This window comes from Hyalella azteca, unplaced genomic scaffold (genome assembly GCF_000764305.2).
Source record: "Hyalella azteca isolate HAZT.00-mixed unplaced genomic scaffold, Hazt_2.0.2 contig13638, whole genome shotgun sequence".
In the NCBI taxonomy this organism is placed as follows: domain Eukaryota; kingdom Metazoa; phylum Arthropoda; class Malacostraca; order Amphipoda; family Hyalellidae; genus Hyalella; species Hyalella azteca.
The window spans coordinates 262,596-284,743 of NW_025943552.1; the positions used below are offsets into that span (position 1 = coordinate 262,596).

Below are 22,148 nucleotides of genomic sequence, written 5' to 3' on the forward strand. Positions count from 1 at the left end.
GCACGAGACCAAACACATAAATTAGTTCAAAAATATTCATTTAGCAACCGAAAAATTTCCGAAACAACGGGAATGAAGCGCAAGCCGCCGAAAGAGAACCGTTTCGCATGACAGGCCGAATAGCAGCTTCGGACCAGATAAGCTTTATCATTCTGCACCAACGCCCGTGCTGATCAGAACACAGCACGATGATTTATTGGGACATAAACTGAAGTCGAATATCGAAGAATGAAAAATGGATCTTTCATCGAACACGAACTCAAGTCAAAGCCTTAACTTGTCATTCCAGGATCGCCGAGCTTCAAGTTTTGCAAAAAGCTCCACTGTAGCATCGTAGAATCCTCAGCGCATATATTCCAGTTTTTATAAATTCTGTAGTATTTAAAATGTTTCACATGACCATACAGAGATAAAACTAAACCACCAGACAGGTAACAAGTACAATCCAGTTGTTTAAAAAAATTCTCAGCGCACAATTACGAAAGGTAAAAATTTTGACCATAATAATAATGTCCTCATCAAATTAGAATATAAAAGCGACTAAGGCTTAGTTGCACTAAAAAAGTATGAAAATTGAGTTCAAGTACACATTGGTGGACAATTGAATATTGATTTTTACATGTAAATAATGACACACGTGAATAATGATAATAAAAATCACAGTAATTACTTTTTAAATACTTTGTTTAAATCATTGTTTCAAGCAAATCAACTAGATAGATATAATTAACCGTAGATATAATATTTTTCAGAATTTCATGTCATTAAAAGCCTAGCTCGTAGATAGATATGAGCGGAAATAAAAATGCTACGGCGATTTTTCCGAGAATGCAACCAAGTCAGGAAGCCGTCATACAGAAACCTGTGCGAGACACGTCTGAACCAACGCAGATTACTAAAAAATTAATGGGTTACAGTGTCCGAATAGTGACACACTTTCTTAACCACAGCACGAGCAGGGAACGGACGTAGCACTGATACGTATACATTCTTCCAGGATAGACTGGGTGAGGATGACCCACGCAAGGGCAAGAAGTGCATCGCTACTTGGAAGAAGTCACACTAATTTCTTTGTGTGTACGCAGACTGGGCGCATCAACCTTGCGATGAGAATGCGTGCAAAGCGCACGCTGCTTATTAACAGAAAGCAGGAACCTCACGTAGGGAAAAGTAAACAATTTCAAATAATGGAATATTGTCTACGTGTAGGAATCTTAGTTATAGAATTCCTGCGCGTACGCTTTCATGATCAGATCCGGACTATTTTCGAGTAGGGAATGAAATAGTTGAAACAATGTTTTTTTCAAAAAGTGAAGAATAGAAAATTAGAATATGAGAGTAAAAACGAAGAACAACAGGATTTTAATACTATGTTTAAAATTCTGATATTTTTAGAGAAAAATCAGAATTTTTCTCTAAAAAAATTTTTTTAGAGAAAAAGAATAATTGTTTCATAGGTTTATCGCACGAGAAATAACGCGTTAACACGAATCAAGCTTTAAAAAATTACATTTCATGAAATCCACCTCATGTCAAAATTCTCGGCCTCGAATTTGTTTATAGAAGTCGATAACCGAAAAGTTCTCTGACCGAAGTGAGAGACATTCTGACAGAGTTAGAGACATTCTGACAGAGTTAGAGTCATTGGAACCCTTACACAACTGACCACGTTGAGTTAATTCATTAGATCAATTGAATTCGATCCATTACATGATTGAATGGTGAATGATTGCATAACTTCTGTAAAAAGTAAAATGCAAGGCATTTGCTACAAGAATTTTCTTTTCAAAAAATACAAATGGCATATCTTTTAGACTGAAAGATAACGAAGTTATTACAGAAAACTTCTAGGTCAAACGCCTGTTGAGAGATTGAGATTGTTGAGATTCAAACGCAATAAAGCAGAAGAACTCAATATTCATTGTCAAACGAACATTAAAAAAATGGACGCTACAAAATGCGCTTGGGGTCACTAAAGGGAGCTATGCACGCATAAAACTCTCCGTCACAAGACACAACGTTGGTTGCAGGGAAGTTGTTTGCTGTGGAAAATGGACTTGTTTTGGAGAGGCTGAGGCTGGTTATGAAGCGCGAATATGACGCAACCAAGCACCGATGATAATGCACTCAGGCTTGCTTCAGACAAGACACTTGGGCATTGCAAAATGAGTTAGAAAAACTATGTCACGAAATGCAAGGATTTTGTTCCACGAGTTCGCAAATATAGGCACTTCTAGCCGCACGTAACATCAATGTCGCAGAAAAATATTAACACAATAATATTTCTTGCAAGAAATCGTTTTATATTACTCAGCAAACAGAACAGTTCGTACCGTCGATACGCTTAAAATCCATTGGCGTTAAAAAATATTTTCGATAATGCATCACAATTTTACGGTTTTACCCAAATATATAATTTTAGCAATCAGATCCCAAAAATTCAATTCATGCAAATTAATCATTCAAAAATCTGTTAGCACAACGGAAATGAATAAATTTTAGTTTATTTCTTTATTTACTTCTGAAATGATAAAACAAGTAAAGATAATTCTAGTCGCAGAGCTAGAGAATAGTTTCCCACAGAGAAATATGCCGTTTTCTACAACCAAATTTTCTATTCGCATTTATGTCTTTTTCTCTGTTCAGAGAGGGACTACTCTAGTTGCATAATGATAGCCGTGCTAGACTGACTGGAGCAGATGCCGCCAATAATTTATGGAGCATCAGAAAAATACACGATGATATAAATAATTCAATGGCACTTCAGTACACAAGTCAATAGTTGAATATATACGATTAAGAGAGCTGTATGTCACATGAACATACAATTGTATCGAAATATTCCGTTCCGGTTACCATAACTGCAAAAAACTTTCAGCAAAAGGCTTCTTTTTGAACAAACTTTTTCTATATTTTTTGATCATTTAAAGCCATTGTTCCGGAATTATTTCTGTTCAGGATAAATCAAACGATCATTTAAACAAACTAGTTAACTATCTTAGATAATAAAAGCACTTAGTGCAGATTCCATCTTTCATTGCCTGAGCTGTTTTCCGTTCATTGGTATTTCTATTTTTACCTCAGCAAGTCTGTAGAATTGCTTGAACTCGAGGAGATTCTTGTTGGCTGCAGCAAGAGTCTGGACGCCGGTCTGCAGAAGCTGCATCTGCTGCAGGGTCTCTTCTCCGGTCTGCAGCACCCACGAGACCGACTGTAATAAAATGAGAAAAAATCACACTATAGGTTATAAATTCCGTTTATTTAATTGTAAAAGATGAGCTGAGTAGAAAATAGTTTAGAGTAAGCAGAAATTAATTTAATATATTTTGGAAAATGTCAGGAATTTTCTGGTCAATTTGTCACATTCTTTTGTCAATTTGCTTCATAGGTACGATTATTTACAGTTTTTTAAGATATTACTTATGGACGAATTCGTCCTTAAGGGCAGCAGTTGTTCAATTTTAACCGAAACCGTGAAGCGGAAACAAATATGGCCAATAAACCATGAAACGCTTACAGGTCCTCCACCTCATCACGGCCGGAAACGGCGACGAAATGGCAGACGAATTACGCTGACAAATAGAAGTGTTTTACAACCAATAAAAATTCAGTTTTTATGGTAGAAGGATAAGTAGCAGCTTCAAGGAATTTCAAATTCCAAGTTAAAGCGAAAAGCAAAAATACTTTTGAAGAAAATCCTGTCATCCCAAAATTTTTCACGGTTCGCTTGGATTGGCGCCTACAGTATTTCGCTAGAACGATTATCGCAAGTCACATATAAGCTGTTGAAAATGTGCCCTTATTCTTAAGATCTAAATATTCAGGTAGTCAGATTGGTCATAACTTACAGCCTATTTTCCTTAACTTAAAGTTGACACCAAATAGTTTAAAACCAAATTCATTGATTTAATATGCAGTTGGGAATTTGGAGCCAGGTTCATATATTTCAATTAATGTTAGATTTATTAATCGCGACAACCCTGCTACCACTTTGACCATTCATTTCTAAATTGCTGCAAAGAACCATCTACCCGGCCACAACGTCACGAAAATACGTCAGCGTCTAATCAGTCAGTCTCCAGCTACAGATGGTGTGGTCAACAAGTGCCCCCATGCAGTCAACTCCGATTTTCACTTTCGACTCCTTTGCCACTATACATCTTGGCCAGTCCCTATGAAGAGATAGGGAGTTCGGTGGAGTGACTGGCGGCGGGATGACGGAGGCCTTCTACGTTGCTACCTTCGAGAATGGAGACCTGGTAAGATATTCCTAATAATACTAAAGCTAGTATTAGATTATCTTTGCCTTTAGTAAAATTTTGTGCTAAGCCTGCAGGAAATCTTCACAATTGCGCAGTTTCCTGAATTGTTAGCAAACACTTGGGCTTGTTTAACGTTGTTTATTATATTTTTTCCAAATTGAATTCGTTGTATTTTAAAATGTCGGTTGTTTTAAATGTTTTAAAATGTTTAAAACAACATTTAAAATGTATTTTAAATGTTGTTGATTTTTCTTTCCAAACTTTTTGTTGAAGGAGATTGCTTAAGGCAAGATCGATGAATCTGATTCTGTGATAGAGCTGGAGGCAAATTAAAGTCTGTCCAGTCAGCTGATGTCACCAGCTACAGCTAGTATGGCCTCCTCCAAACCATTATAGAACACAATTTTTGAAAAAAAACGTGTTTTCCATTTTTATTTGCCTGTCTAGATTAACTACCATATTAAACCACAACATGTATTCGTCGCAAAAATAATTTCAATTGCCGAGCTCCAATCAGAATAGTAAGAGGATACGTCTCATGTTATTATATAAATGCAGATGTGGGCAGTGGCGCGCTACATGTAGCGGCCGCTATATTTTCAGTAGCGGTAGCGGCGCTACATTTAAGCAATTGTAGCGGCAGCGGTAGCGCCCGCTACATATTTAAGTAGCGATACGAGGTTTTGCCGCTACAGCGCTACCGCTACACTTATAGATAAAGCCTTTAGAGATTTTACTTAATAATATTAAATATTATTTAAAAATCAGCATGATACATACATAACATAAATTACAGAATAAAACTGTACCGTTACGAACAATTTCGGTGTAATGTTGTCAACCTCTGCCTGTTAATAGTGTCAACATGTTTGTTGTTAGCAGAGGTGGGCAGTAGCGCGCTACATGTAGCGGCCGCTACATTTTCGGTAGCGGTAGCGGCGCTACATTTAAGCCATTGTAGCGGTAGCGGTAGCGCCCGCTACATTTAGAGCATGTAGCGGTAGCGGCCGCTGCATTTCAAAGTAACGCTGCCCAGCTCTGTATAAATGTATGACGGTAAGCCTATGTTTACACCACATCAATAATTGATTAGTCTCGTTATGTCTCGTTAAAATGGCTGTAAATTCCGGGAAATTTTAAGGTACCTATTTTAACCGGGACGTCTCGTCTCGTCTCGGTATCGTCCCGGAATTCCAACGGAAGGCTGAAAATTGTCCCGGTTTTTATTGCGAACCGGGACAGAGCCTGTTGTCTCGTCTCGTCTCGTCTCGGATTAAAAAAAATACCAAACGCAGGAGTCTACACTATACATCTTGGCCAGTCCCTATGAAGAGATAGGGAGTTCGGTGGAGTGACTGGCGGCGGGATGACGGAGGCCTTCTACGTTGCTACCTTCGGCGCTACCGTCCTTGACGCCTACTGTTCGGACTAACGGCGATGGAAGTTTGACGCGGCGACGTTCAACACACGGCAAAGATCCTATGGACGTCTGAGGTGGGTGGCAGGTGATTGTCGCGCATTACCTTGTTACCTTTAGAGTCCCATCAGGCCTCAACTCCTGCACTTGCTCTAAGAACCTTCATTTACCGGAGGAATTGAAGAATAATCATAATCCAAATTCCCAAATGACTTGTCAATTTCGTACTATTACCTGATTCTTAATGTTACCTTATTCCTAATGTTACCTGATTATTAATGTTACCTAAATCTTATCGTTACCTAAATCTTACCATTACCTAATGTATTACCTAGCTCGAACTATTACCTAAATTGTCATTTACCGAGTAGCTATTACCTGGAATATTCAAATTGCTACTATAACATTTTACCAACTAGCTCCAGTGCTTTAGCTCTTTATTACCTTACCTTAAAACTTTACCTTACCTGCTAGCACTGAGCTCATTACCTAATATTACCTCGAGTAAAATTTTCTCACCTAAGATATTAAACGGTTACCATTATCCCATGTACCTATGTCATTACCTAGGAATATTTTCTGATACCAACTATGTTTAATATCCGGGTTTAAAATTCTTACCAATTCAAGTTGTTTTGCGTCTCTCATAATTTTGTTATTTGACAGTTTCACTTCATCCTCCTTTTCGGAACCGCGGGTGGCGGATGGTCGGGGGGAGCGCCACCGACGGGCTTAACCCGTTGTCTTCTCCGACCGCCAGTTTTGCAACAGTTTCATTCATCCGGATAAATAAAATATTCTTTGAATTGAAGCTTAATTTAACCCCCACTCGCCATAGTTTTCGAAATAAGCAAGCCATAAACGCATTTGTTTGCTTCAAATAAGTAAACGATTATCGCAATTCTTCCTTCAAATAAGTGAGAGATCAATGCATTAGCTTGCTTTTAATAACTAGCCGATTAACGCATTTGCTTGCTTTAAGAAAAAGATCAATGCATTTGCCTACTTTTACTAACTAGACGATCGACGCAATATGTTTGCTTTTAATAACTAAACTAATAACGCATTTGCCTGCTTCAATTAAGTGAAAGATTAAACCATTTGTTCGTTTCAAATAATTAGTAATTCCTACTTACGAGTAAAAACAAAACTAAATGACACGTAAGATCAAAAATATCATTATTCTGAGTTTTTAACAGCAAAATGAATTGCATGCCGACTGAATTTCAAACGAAACTGAGAAGCTGAAGCTGAAGGCATAGAGCGCACTTAATACATCTCAGGTAAAGTACTGGAAATACGTGCCATTACCCCAATTTAATTTAAATTATGTATGTTCGTAATTTTAGCACAAAAAAACTTCAAATTTAAATCTTCATGCCTTATTAATAAATACAAATGCCTCAATAAAACACACTTAAAGTCCATTCAATCTCCTTATGCAATATTAAATGTTTGGCATGACAATTACATTTTATATCTGCCTGCAGGCGCAATACTCGAGTCTGCAATCAATGTAGCGAGAGATCAAACGTAACTCAAATATAACGACACCGAAGGGCATAAATCCAATTAACGACGGATGAGGTAAACTTTGTATTAACGTTCACATAGAATATCATTTACCTTTCAGAAATTTACTTACCCTCCTGACCGTTTCCTCACAACAAATCAGATGGTCATTGTCACTTCAGAACCTTTAAAGGTAGAAAATATTTCCACGCTGCATAAGATGAAGAACGGTCCCAAAATGGCCGAACAATCGGCCATAGTTTTCAGAATTTCATGCATCGAATTTTTTGCTTTGTTCCGCATACCGTGGCGGACAGTTGTCGCGTCAGTTCTAGATGGTGGAAGAAGTTTTCAAAAAGGATGCGGAAGCCGTAATAGAAAGCAACGGGGAGCTAGTGTAGCGGTCAACTCAGCGCGAAGTGATGGAAGGACGCTCGAGGTTTTTACAGCGCAATGCAACGGATTGCCTTGTGTCGCGCGAACAACCAGCAAACGGGACGCGGTTGTGTTGTATGGCGATGAGTGTATCGAAAGATCATCAGAAGTGGAGTCCAAGGATGGACTCGCGTGCCAATGCTACGCTGAAATTACGCTTAGCTTCAAGATTTTGAGTAATTTGAAGATCTTTTTAAGCTAGAGGTAGTAGTAGATAGCTCTAAAATATTGAGCCCTTTACAAAGCTTTTCATAATCAGTAAATTGTTGCTGATTTATGAGCTTTTCGTTTCCAGCAGAGAGTCCAAGTTGAAAGTTCAATTCATTAGTTTTTGTTCTCTGGTTATAAGCAAAGATTCCAATGAATTATAAACAAAGACTCGACGGTTGTACAAGCAGATTCTAATAAACAATTCGCACGTGCATGCAGCCATCATGTTTCGATGCCCGTGATGAATAAAGAGTTCAGGGCCAGTCAGGCGCAAGCGACAGCAGATCGTGCCCATCACGACTGGCCGTGAACCTGTAACTTCCACCACCCAAAAACAAAAAACAATCACGTTGAAAAATCTCTGACCAAATGCGAGCGACTGGTTGTAGCTTGAAAGCCTGACAGCGTGCATGGTTGCATGGATGGAGATTTCAACGTCTCTCGGGCAATTATCTCGCATCAAAGGTTTGTTGCATTGAACAAAAAACATGTGCGAAAGGGGCAAAATCCTAGGGACCAGAGGCAAGCTGGGCCATAGTAAGTTATTTTTCCATTTTAAATGCACCTAAAATATTAGCTTTAAATAATTGTTGTCCTATACTGCATTAATTCTTATCTATTCATCATATTCTAAATCTGAAACAAATAGGAACTAATAATTTGTAGCATGCCCGTCGCATAAATGACAATTATGATATTTGATTTCTAAATGGAGAATTGATCATACGTAAACTTAGGCTACCCTAAAAATATATTTTGAAATCAAGGAGATAACGAGGCAGTAACAAATTTATTGGGATTTCAACGTCTCGTAAGAAATTAGCTTAAGCCTAATTCCTCATATGAACTTTTTATAACAATTCAAAGCTTTGCGACTCAAAACAGTGCTATAAATATTGTCACATAGCAAGTGGAAACGAATGCATTACCATTTACTTCCAGAATATGAAATGCAAACAATTGATTATTAAATTCTCATAATGATGAGTCAGCAGAGTAAAATTTCGTGTAAAGTGTACTTCAGCTATAAAGTTATAGGAAACATCGTCACAAGCCAAACAACGCAAGAGAAATAAGCTGTTATGTGTGGAAAACAACACAAGTTACTGCCATGGGCAAGAAAACTGTATTAATTAGCAATAAACTAGCGTCTGACCACAAGTTTCTTATTTACTCTGAGCGACGCACGGAAAGCCCGCGTTGAAGGCGCGAGAAAAGGGAAACTGGTCCATCAAATTAGTGATTAGTGACTTTAAAAACGTAAATAAACTTAGCAGGTGGAAGATTTCCCTGGACACGCACCGCTGAATAATTATGCTTGATATTAATTAAGCGAATCATAACGCAGCAGAGTACGAATTACATAGCAATTTTCATACGATAAAACTCATGAGCAATAAAGTAAACATTAAACGGCGAGCTCGAATAGATATAATTTCTTAGATCTAATTAAAATCTTCATAATATCTCATTTATATTAATAAGATAAATTTAGTATCCAATATTAATGCCGAAATCGTCTTCAAGAACTTGTAGTCATGCTTAAAAATAAGGTTGAACTGGATTTACATTTTGTCAAATCATATCGTTGCATTTTTATCTTTATTTGATGCCGTAAAAAGATTTTGAATCAGCGTTGGTGAGGCATTTCTTGAAAATAAAAGTGATAGTTAGTTGTCAAAACATGCGAAAAACATGAACTTTCAACGAAGATCAGTGGAAGTTACTCACAAGAAATGTAATCACATTTCATGACGTTATTTCAGCCTTGACGAGTGTTAAAATAAATCTAGTTAAATAACTCTCATTGATGTTGCAAGTGATTAGTGAACGAGGTCAGGGTCAGGTCGCCAACGGTAAACTACAACAATTAATGTCATCGTGGAACGAATAGAAGATAATAAGTGAAAGTTGTGTTGGCCCGTTCGACGCCACCGTTAAATGAGTATCACAACGAGCGCCATTTAATAGGAGCACCGTATACGTGACACACAATAGTTCTTGCAGTTGACGTTGGACTTTTCCTTTGATTCAAGTCAATGAAAATTTTATCAATATATCAATTGCGTTAATTAAATTAGCAGGAAAATATTTTCAATGTTATTTACAGTAAAAAATTTCAAATTATAATGCCGCTAAATATGTGCAATTTATCGTACATATCGCATGTGTGAAAACTGACTCAAAATCACCGTTATTATGAGATGAACAAAGATTTTAGCATCAAAAAGATGCTGATGTGCCTTTATTTGCATGCCATCACCAAATGTGAACTGATTTAGATTGACACTAAACTGCTAACCAGCGAAACGTCTTGAATCATGCGTGGAAGCTTTATATCGTATCTTGAACTGAGATATTTTGTGTGTAACCAACGCTGACATCGAATATCAAGCTACGAAATAAATATGCATTGAAATTTAATTGGCAGACAAACCAGATCTAATAGGGACGCATGAATGCTTATAGAACGCATTTAAGGCACTCTATCATAAAAAGAACATAGAAAATATATATTTTAGTGAGCCCTTCATAATCACATATAATAAGCCAAGTTACTGGATGTGGGAAAATACTTGGAACTACCACAAGCTCAGCTTGTACTCTGTTTGTAAGAGTGATTATTGGACAAGCTTAAAAATGCAAAATAACTTTATGAATAGGTAACAAAATGAGAAAAGCGATACCGTGAATAGAAGGAAAAGCCTAGGCAAGTCAAGAACGGTAGCCCACAGCACATGCACGTTCTGTATACCACAAATACGTACAGCTGCTTGGCTCGCTGGTCAATTTTCGTGTTCACGTTGCATGACGTCGGGGAAAGTCAGTATACGGGGACTTGTTCTTCTTTGTTCTTCTTCTTATTCATCATCGACGCATATGGACCAAAGGTCTCGAATAAATTGCGCTCCAGTGACGACCATTGATTGTGAGTAAGGTTCGAATAGAGTTCGATAAGCGTGACAATTAGGATGCGTTCTAGTTTGCGTCGATCCGTTCGGTGTGTCGAATTTAGCGAGCTGTTCGATTTTATTATTTCATGAGAATTGCATTATATAAAAAATACACAAATTTCCGTAAGCGGGAACGGCATTAGCAGAATAGCAAATCCTCCAGTAATTGGAAACAATATGTCTCGATGTCTATAATGATTATAGTGAAATGATAGACGCATTATTGTGGTAAAGAACACGCCGTTCGCTATTGTTTTTGACTAAATTTTATTTAAATTTTATAGTTTAAAAATGTTCAAATAAAAAAATAGACGTTTCAAATCGGCATGCGACGGCCTGGCGATCTGGAAATGAGACCATTTTATTTGTGTGCTGAAAACAGCTTTTTTAACTGATGAACAGCTCTGAGGTAAGCCAATAAATTTATACATAGATTAAAGAAACTAAAACGGCAGTTGAGATATACGTATCATTGAGACACGTTTTACCATTTCTGTTGGTTTTGTAACAGATGAGAATTAATGATAGCCAAACCATTCAAGAACAACACAATGAAGAAGCTATGGGAAAACTCGCGCAAAAAACTGGGTCACCCAAGACGAGTAAACATTATGAATAATTTTCCAAAAATTTTCGGAATTAACAATTTTTTATAACAGCGGAATGCTCCTGATTAGTGGAATTTGATCTCTCAAATAAGTTTCATTTATCACTAAGGTATAAAAATTTTCCTAATCTATTTCCACAAAAAAAACATATATTGAGTGCAAAATAAGCTAAAAATTATTTCGAGTTACTTCTAGCCAGAATGTATAACTAAGCAATAAATACAACGTAACATTCATAACCTTGTCACTGAAAATGCTTTAGATTATCATAAGATGATATATTAGATAATTGAACATGTATAAATTATTTTAATGCAATTTAATCTTTAATATAACTTAACTTGATTTTTTTATAATTTCAACATAGATAATTTGTATTAACTGACGATTTACCATAGGATGCGTCGACTATCTCGTTTGCATAAATCTAAACTAATAAACTAAAACTAATAAATAAAATAAAAACTAATAAATAAAAACTAAAAAACAAACTAACTAACTAATTTGCCAATAAATCTAAACGTATTTGCTTGCAAGTTACTGCGTAGCTCGGACACCTCAACACACTGTATAATGCACATGCAAAGACTCGCTTGTTATCAGAACCTATGCAAGTTCCAGAGTGCAGTTTACGGCGCTGTGGACACAGCAAGTGGGCCTGCGTGGCCAGTTTACCTGATAAGGGTGCGAGGAAACGGTATAAGGAAATATTGTGCAATGCATGAGCTCAAGTGAGAGTAAAAATGAATTGCTTTCTAAGAAAAGAGCGAAATAGTAAAGAGCAAACAACGTTTAATAAATTTGTTAGCATTATGATATAATTGAAAGGAAAGGTTAATAATTACAACGACATGCCATAATGTTTGCATGCAATTGAGCTACGAAATCATTTATTTGCGAATTTAAATTCTCCAAAATAGAATAATGAAAGCCATAGACATGTAGCCAATGATAAACACCGACGCTGTTTGTTGCTGAGTTTTAACTCCTCTTCTGGAAGAGGAGTGAAATTCACTCCTGTGAACTTCGGTTGAGGACAAGACCGATAATGGTCTCGAGAGAATTTTGACAGTTGGGATATGTTTCGAATTTAATTTCTACAGTTGAGGAGCTTATGTTAAGGATCACGTCTATCAGGTTAATAAAACAAGGCTTGGAAGTAATAATTGAAATAAAAATTGGGATTCAAGTCCAAATTAAATTTGAAACTGATATATAAATATGACTTCTAATTGCTGTCAATATTCAGTCAAGATTCAAATCCCCGTTTACTAAGTATTTACTAGGGAAATAGGCGCACACAATATGCACATTGAGGTGAAACGGTCTGCGGTTAACGGGAACACACAAGGGATTCGGTGGGTTTTCATGTAACAATGACCCATCACGGGGGGCGCGCCGCCCTGCGAAACAAGTACACTTCCGATTGCCCTTCGTTGGTAGCAAGGATCGCGGCGGCAGAGCGACAGCGCGCTCCAGACAGGATACGGCAGGTCGCTCAGACCCCGCCGCCGCTGCCATCGCACACGACCTGTACGCGTGTTGTTCGTGCCGTGTCGTCCGATTTATCCCGAAAATATCCCGCACTCGAAAAAAAATTGTTTCCTTTTAGTATGCGTAGAACACGAAAAAATGCCATTCGCTTTTCCCTTGGTAGATTCATATCTTATCTTGACTACATGAATTTCGAAAATTTCTGCAGCATGCGTTCCAAGCCCCAAATTTTTTACGTTATTTTAATGTCAGCTGGAAATAAATTGATGTCATAATATTCACTCTGCTTTTTAAAATTTTCTGAATTGTTTGCATTCTGTAATGCATGTAAGGATTCTATTTTGAATAAAGTGACCTATACGATAGTTCACATGGGCTTTTATCAGCTGAATTAGTTCTGATCGTTTCCCAGCGTGATAAGCTAGTAAACCGACTGCATGCAGAGAGCGAAAAGTAACCGAGGAAACCTTATGTTTTTGTAACATAAAGCATTTCTTCCGTTACAATCTAGAATAATTTGAGTATTTGACCTTATACGGTCAAAAATTGCATCATTTAGCGAAATTTTGCTTCTGCCTCTTCCGTTCGGGATTTTCACCAATTACTGAAGTTATTGGAGTTATTGTTTTAGCTAAGCATGATTCGCGCAGGCCCGCTGCCATTACGTATGTGTCACATGCTCAGCGCTAACTCCAACGAGTAAATATTCTGGGAATAAAAATTCGAGTTCATGAAATATTTGCTTCATAAATCTTTGCTGCATTATAAGCACACAATTACGAATTAGGCGTGAGGTGCAGGGACACTGAAAGGAATTGAACGTGGAAATCACTGCTTTTTGCAACCTTAATGATTGTCAATTGCTTAGCAATCAATTGAGCAAAGAGAAAATCACATACAAATACGCATAATTTTTCTCAAAACACCATTCAGCATTGAGCATACATGAAGCAAGAGGATGTCATTAAATCGAAACTCAGAATCGAGTAGACAAATGTCAACATTGATAGATTTATTCCAAGTTTTGACTTGTTCCACGAGTCGAGCTAATGTCCAACAAGATAAATGCAGTGTCACAGCGAAATTTGAGTCCTAAAACTACAAAACAAATACAATAATACATCTCAGTAGTCCATAGGCGGCTGGCATATATATTTTCATTCTTCGGATATTTGCATTCTCGTTTGATCGTGAATAAACGCTTCATGAATGGCCGCCAAGTGTTTAAATTACGCAAAGTCTTGCAATGGCAGTAGCACTGTGCTCATCACATAAGCAACAAGCTCAGACTTTTTCTTCATATTGGTTGCAGGGAAATGACAGTAGGAAAGCCCACCCAAACAAAGAGCAAAAACAACCCTTTCGTGCATGCTCCGATGACGACGAGGCTTTGTGATATATGGGACGACATATCGTTGTCATTCTCGCTCAATTACGATAATTGGAGTACGTCATGCCTAATTGAGAATTATACTCGGCAAAACACCGGCCTTTTTTGATAGAACTAATCAAATCCAGCACAATTAGCGATAAAGCAGATGAATTTTTATCGTAATAAATAAAACCAGGTAAATTATCGAAAAAACAGATGATTTTTTATCGAAAAAATCGTAAAATTTTGACAGCTTTTGAAGAGGTAGGCTCCTTAATCGGAATAAAATAACATATATGTACCAAAACACCTTTCATAGAAGAGAATATCCGTTTTAATGGATTATAATACATATTTTCTAAGACAGAGAACGATATCGACAAAATTGTTCAGATGATTAGTTTCATCTAGGCGGTAGTACGAAAATCTTGAATAGATTTCACGCTAAAATTAAAACATACAAATCGACAATCATGTTTCAAATGACCTGTGATATATTCGTTCATTCATAAGTTTCTGTGGTGAAAATACTTTTCCATCGCCGAACATTAGGTCTCAGGTTTCGTAGCTTCGTAGGGAATCTTGATGAAAGGATCAGCCTCGAAAGCAGGTGTAGGTTTTGGTTCACCATAAACACCGCGACGCTTTAAAAATGCCGCTCCAGGTGAGTGGTGCGTTGTAGCAATAAACTGTTCGTGCTTCCTGCCTCGCGCCAAACTTGTGGACGGTTTGTATACCTAGGCATGACCTGAAGGCGAATGTGCACAAACAATGAGGCTGGTCGAAGCAAGAATTACCAGCACAAGTTTCCTGGGTGAATTACACGCTGAAATTACATAGTTTTTACGCGCAACTAACTGCAGGAGTTACTGGAATTCTGCAACGGACTGTAGCCGTGAGCATCGACAGATGAAATCAGACGGCATTTAAATATCTGATAATCACGAGTAAAGTTGCTTCATTCATAAGAATAATTCAAGATGACCAATCATAGTTTGTGATCTGAAAAATTTATTATAATATTTCTTGTATCATTTATGTAATACTAATTCATAACATGAATGAACATAAACACTTCAAAACAAGAGTTTAATTGCTACAGCAAGTCCGATGTATCATGAGGAGTGGTGGAGCTGACCGTGTAGTGAGTAGATTGTAGGAAGTACTCGTTATCTTTCGATGAAATGAGAGTAGCGGTGTGAAAGTGTTGAGCGTTAAGGAGTGTTTGGTCGCATGTCGAAATAAAAGACAGTAAAATTGCGCTATATTAAACGAGATTTTTCATGTGTGGAGCTCTGAACAGAGGCAACAATTTCTATTCTCAGATCTAATAATATGCATTTAAAATTTAGTTTTTAAAAAAACACTTCTAAAGAATCCAGTGCTTCCGGTGTTACACATGTACAATGAATTTCTAATTTTATTGTGAAATATTAAAAAATTAATTTTATAATTTCATTTTTAAAATAAAAAAAAATTTCAAAATTATTTATTCTGTCAATTGATACATGCATTGTCTCCGACTTTACGCAAGTGTGCAAAATTTCAGATCGATTGGATAGGTAGAAGTGCGTTAAATATCGATTATAAGTTATGTAGCAGACAAAGTTATTTTTTAAATTTTTTTTAATATCACAAATGAAATTTTTAAAATTTCAAAAATTAATTATTCTGTCAATTGATTCATGCATTGTCTCCAACTTTACATAAGTGTGCAAAATTTCAGATAGAGTGGAGAGGTAGAAGTGTGTTAAATATCGATTATAAGATTTGTAGCAGACAAACAAACAAACAAGAAGTGAAGTTAAAGAGAAGTGTTGTAAAAAAGAAACATATTACTGAAGCTTGCACTAATGAGCAAGTCGTCGGCAGAGCTCATGGGACCGAAATCTATTTATCATATCAATGCGTGTACTATAATACGAATGAACAGCTTGATTTGGAATGAACAGCGTACATGATAATTTAAATTGTAATTGAAAGCAGGAATAAAATTCTTACATAAATCTCAAATGGGGCTGTAAATTTTGTGTTTTTTTCTAATATTGGAGTTCGTGAAATGAAGGTTAGCTTAGTAAACATTTTTTATTGAAAATAAATTTACGTGTCGATCACTATATAGCAAAATAATTTTGCATCGTTTTGCAATCTCAGACAGCATTCCCCCGAATGCTGTCTGATTTTTTGAAACCATCTATAATGCAATCTTATTTTGTTGCAGACAATATATTAAATGTTGATAAATCGCCATACTGATAGCGACAAAAAACCCGATCATATGAGTCAATTTGATACAAATTTGAACTCAGTAGAAGCAATGAATTTATATCCTAATTTTGTTCAAGGCAAAAACTTACTTGCAAAAGTATGTTGTTGATGTTGGAAGCAGAGAACCTGCTGTCTAATGAGATGAAGTTCAAGTAATTAAGGGTGTGTATGAACACAAGTGGTGACACGAACTGTCTAACATCTGGCAGACGCTGATGCTGCATATATCAAGAATGTGATGAAATGAGACATCAACTATCTTGTTGTGAAAGATGCTACGAGTGCGATGGACATGTTGATATGTGACTCTTAAAGGCAGAATTGCCTCTCCTATCAAAAAAAAAAAACAATTGCAGACAATGTTAATAACAATGATTGAATACTATAAACCAAGTATGCTCATGTCCCAGCACGAGAAGCCTAACAATTAAGCCTCATATCTATATTATGACCAGACAAAGCTATGCATTAGCATATGTTCAGTCCTGAAATGCCTATTATATATAGCACCTTACGGACCTGGCAATAACTCCAGCAGCTATCTCGAGCAATCGTCAATTATGGAAAGATCGGGTTACAAAGGCCGGGTCCCATGTGAATCAATTCAGAAAAAGTAAAAGAATTGGCAACAGGCAATGGGTCTATTTCATCAGTGCCGACACTTTTATTTTATGTGAAACAACCTATATTGTTATCATAAGCAATAGCATTGGACAAGACATCCAACACAAATCAACGATCAAAGTGCAAAATTTACTGTTGAATGTGAAAGGGAAGTCCAACTGGTTAGTGGTTTATAACACCGTGTAAATGTTGGCGCAATGATGCTGGAGGGAGGCGGTATGGACGCTGCGTAACAGAAATGAACCGTCAAGTATTTCAAAAGGTCTATATTGGGAGCATATTCATATACTCATGTACACCCATACGTGACAAATACTGAGCAGCATTTCAATGCTGCTGTGGTTTGTGACCGGAGAATGCATTTTTTGCAACTACTTCCGTATCCGCGAAATTTACTGCACCGACCGCTAGTTCAACAAGCTAATTTAGACTATATAGTGAGAGCTGTCGTGAAAATATACACATTACACAAGTAATTTTCATGCTGTTGAGAAAGAAATATATACTTGAATATAGCAGTGCATCGAATTTTATTTATAAAAATAGGTTGAAATAATAATTCAATTAAATCTAAACGCTATTAATTTATTCAACTTGAATAAATTTACGGGTTGAGACGAGCAGAAAAATTGCGAACACAGATTGTGAGAGAAACACCTGGTTCTCATTGGAATGTACAATGATGAAAATATCAGTGTGTTAATATTGAAAACTAATAATATTACTTTACAACATAGTGAGATGTGAACATGTGTCACCTGAAGATATGGCGGCAGAAGAATGAAATAAAGCATGTTAAGAAACGGCGGAGTAAATTCAAACAAAAAAAAAATAAAAAAAAAAACTTTAACTGCATTTCTGAAGGGCTAGAAATTACTATAGCGCATTGAATTGCTATAGTGACGGAGGGTGCTACACACTGTTAGTTGAGGATAGCTTGACCATGTATAACAACAATAGCGATGTTTAGCTAAACCGCATACCATGCTTTCTTTTGTAAGTAATTAAAATAAGAAATTCGTCTGTCGTGTCGACACGCCGCAGTCAAAATCGGTCATTGAGCTAAACTTACAACACACCTGTATTAAAGAAAATACAAATACGTGAACTTTCTTCTTGCCACAACGACGGCGTCGAATCCATCTACACTGCCATCAAAGCTATCAATATCAATGATTACCTGAAAAGCAATGCATGAAAGTCTGTGCTTTTCAAAGCGTCAAGTGGCTTCTAAAATAGCCAAGTCGAAGCGATGTGTGTAGAATATTAGAGTTCTGCTGTGACGTAAACATGAAAGCGCTTCTCGGTGACAGTTGTGTAACGTGGAAACACGTCTCGGTTTTAAAAGCTCTTAAGCAGCGAGGAAGTTATCATCATGAAATTGGAAGAGAGAGTATCAATTGAATCTAACAGTTTTAGTTGCATGTGAATGGAAACAGTGGCACTCAAAGTTACACTTTGCACCTAAATAACGGCTTGAAATGAAGTTACCGTAGATTCATTAGCGATCGACTTGTAAATATGTTTCCGAGATTTCAGAATATTCCATTAAAAATGACATTAAAGTTTTCGGGAAATAAAACGATTTCCCATTTTGCTTTAAAAGTAATTTAATCAATCGAAATTTACTTCTCGTCTCAGTTAGTTTAGGTCACCTCGAATGTTGCGTAAAGCATGACGCCCCAAAAAAAAAAAAACGAATGCCAACCAATTCCAGATTGTTTTGAGTATTGCATCCAGTTTAGTATTTAGCTTCGCACAGTGTACTTTCTATAATATTCATGCCACTAGATTTTATTATTACTTATGATTTTACAGAGAAAAAGTTTTAAATCCCAGCCCCGTAATTATTGAGGTAAAGTTATGATAAATCTTGGCGGGAAAACCAACACGACGCGACAGCCTGAGGTCTGGACAGCCGGTGTTGAACACTCACAAGTCTCGTTTATTAAAAAGCGAATCAACGAAAACTGCTAAATTTGAGCAGTGCTTACTCCCAATGCTGACATTTTCATCTATTTTATTTATAACTCGATTTCAAATAGCATTTTATCTCAACGAAATGTTGAGAAAACACAGGAGCGATTCTTCAACCCAAATTACCGAAAAAACCAGTAATGAGATATGGGACAATAATTCTTGACCAAAATAGTAGAACTAAATTGTCACCCCCAGTTTTGTTGGGAATCTCACAGATACAATACCCCCGATTACTCGCAAACAAATGCTCATCCATGAAAATTAAGACCATGCTATCTGCGACTGTATTCAACTGCAAGCTCTCTATACGTATATCAGTTATAATTATGAACGAGTCCCTATATAGTACAACTTTTAAAGTTTTTCCAGATCATGGCCTTTGTACATTATTTTAATTAGCCTATTATGACGTGAGGCGATAAAATACATAAAATTACAATTATATTAACAAAGAAAAAACAATAAACCCTAATTACTTCAATATTTCGCGAATCCAGATAGTGAGACTCGTTCCGACATCTCATGAAATAATCACCAGTGGAAGTTTTCTCTCAACATCGCTGCATATTAGTGACGATATCATGCTCGAGTTTTCACTACTCAAGAAATAGCGATTCATTTTTTATCGGCAATTAGTATCACCGTTTTTCCAACAGTGTAGGAAAGAAAGCTACGGCGTGAAACGGTTCACGATGCCGTTTGTTACTCCAATGGCGGAGAACAATTGATATCGCCGCCCCAATAACCAATAACATTGTTAATGCGTTTTCTTTTGTTTATGCGTTTTTCTCACGTATTCATATTCACGCCTCCTTTTAACTTCTCGTGTGATGCAATAAAATTGTTTTAATAGATTCAAGCATTACAGGACAAGGTTAATCGAATGAATACATAACTAGTATACAAATAATGTATACAGTATATGTCAGGAACTGAGTCATTTGCCGTGTCTCTAATCACTCTGCTCCATCAATCAGTCGCAATGTTGCACGATTAAAAAGGATATTCAATGAGCGACAATTTTAGTTCATGGAAAGACCATCACAGAACTGGAGTGTGGGAATCAGAGTATGGTCTCTCTTGAAGTAGCTTCAATAGCAATGCCATCATTCACTCTCGGCATTGTCTAGTCTAATCTTAATAGCTGGTTAGAAATGCTCGCGCTCGTTCAACATGCTGAGGAAATTTTGATAGTCATCCTAGCTCTCAACTGGTAGAATATATGACCGTATTGCTAGGAATATATGACTTTTCATGCAAGAAACTTCTTTTAATGAAATAGAGTCAAAAACAGATATATAAACACTTGAATGATTAACAAACACAAATAAAAAGTTTATTTATGCATTAATGTCACTCAAACTTAGGCGGTGCTTTTAATTCCTCCGCAATTAAAAGTCGGACAGACCCACCAGAGTGAGTCGCTTCAAACGTATCCATTAGAATAAAACCAAAATTTAATTAGATTTGATATTCCAGGCTATTCGACATACATATCTGTCTTTAAAAAATTGGCAAATAGGAAATTTGCCTATTGCCCATTCTCGACAAGATGCAGGTCTTCCGATTACAGTAGACTCAGATTACAGTCACGTATACAGCCGATGTACAATTATAAATAAAAACATTTGAATATTCATTTATACATTGAGAAATTTGTAGATCATGCGTGATCATTATAGTCTAGAATTTCTTCCAGATCACCGTGGCCGTTTATATTGAAACACCGTGCACAAATTTGTTATTGATACGAGTGGCCGTAAAAGATAGAATGATTAAATTATAGTTATTCTCGGATTCCCAGAGATTTATTAGAAGCACATAATGAGCCTTTTAATTTATTCAGTTGTGCCGTTCAGAGCGTGTCACGAGCAACATTGTAACGGAACTACCAGAGTACTGAACACTTCGTCCGTAACGTAACGGGCGTAAACTGTTTCAAATGACGATCAGTGTATCACGATGGCTGAATACTTCATCTCGACTATACATCTCTCAACTATACACTTATTGAGGTGTGTAATAAACTTCTAATTAGAAAGCTTTCGTTATGTAAGTAGAGATAGAAGCGTAATTTTTAAACTAATAACGCCATTGCATTAATGCCGCAAATATTAACTAGATCTAGATAAGAAACTAGACTACTAACTAGAACTAGATAGATTAGCTTTGACTAGATATAAATAGATAAGAAACGATTGCCTGAACAATCGAATTTGATGGGCATCAAGCATTCGTTTTCAATTTGCAATGAAGTTCAACTGGGTCAAATTTTTGCTACAACCTTCAGGGAACAAAAATTCTTACGCGTTATTAATTAAATAACTTGAAGGCGTCTTAGTTATAAAGAGCACACCGCCAATAGGATTTTTGCAGAAATAGGGCATACAAGCAATAGGATTTTTGAGACAACAAATTACCGAGACGGCATGATGCACAGCGCTGTCTTTATGAAGGAGCCTTGTAGTAACAAAATGTAATGCCTCCACCAGCCACAAAAAAAAACATTTTACAAACAAACTTTAATTGCCTCTACGTTTACATCGTCTCTACAATGATTAGATCAATTTTAAATATTGCTATAAAAATAAGTTGGAGTACATTGCAAAAACTTGATGTTCACACTAAAGGTTACATAAATAATTACATGTTAATCGAGACGTTCACGTGACTTGTATAGTCAGCAAGTTCTGGAAGGCGCACACGTGATAAAATGTTAGTATTGTAAAATTATTGAATCTCTAAACGTGACTGAAGTTTTATGTACTTCCAAGCGATGCGTGAACACAGTTTTGATAGTAAGATTATATAAATTAATATAAATAGAATATGTAATGCAGTTATATGTTATAGATGCCGTAAGATTAACAAAAAATATCTTGCTAATTTGTAACCTCATACAAACGCGGTGAATTTTTGTATTATAATCCGTTGAATTACTCAAGCTGCGATATAATTACTGTTCGGTTATGACCCAATATCGATGGCGGCCACTGTTATAAAGAAAAAGTA

The 22,148-nt window shown here is 36.5% G+C and overlaps 1 protein-coding gene across 2 annotated transcripts in view; it reads right to left on the reverse strand.

The window, feature by feature from the left end:
* Positions 1–22,148, reverse strand: part of LOC108665125 (triple functional domain protein-like) — a 155,258-nt gene that overhangs the window by 117,770 nt on the left and 15,340 nt on the right. For both annotated transcript variants that reach the window (XM_047883760.1, XM_018151852.2), the window contains exon 2: positions 3,080–3,211. In XM_047883760.1, the coding sequence (XP_047739716.1) occupies positions 3,080–3,211 (132 nt within the window). The remainder of the gene's footprint in view (positions 1–3,079; positions 3,212–22,148) is intronic.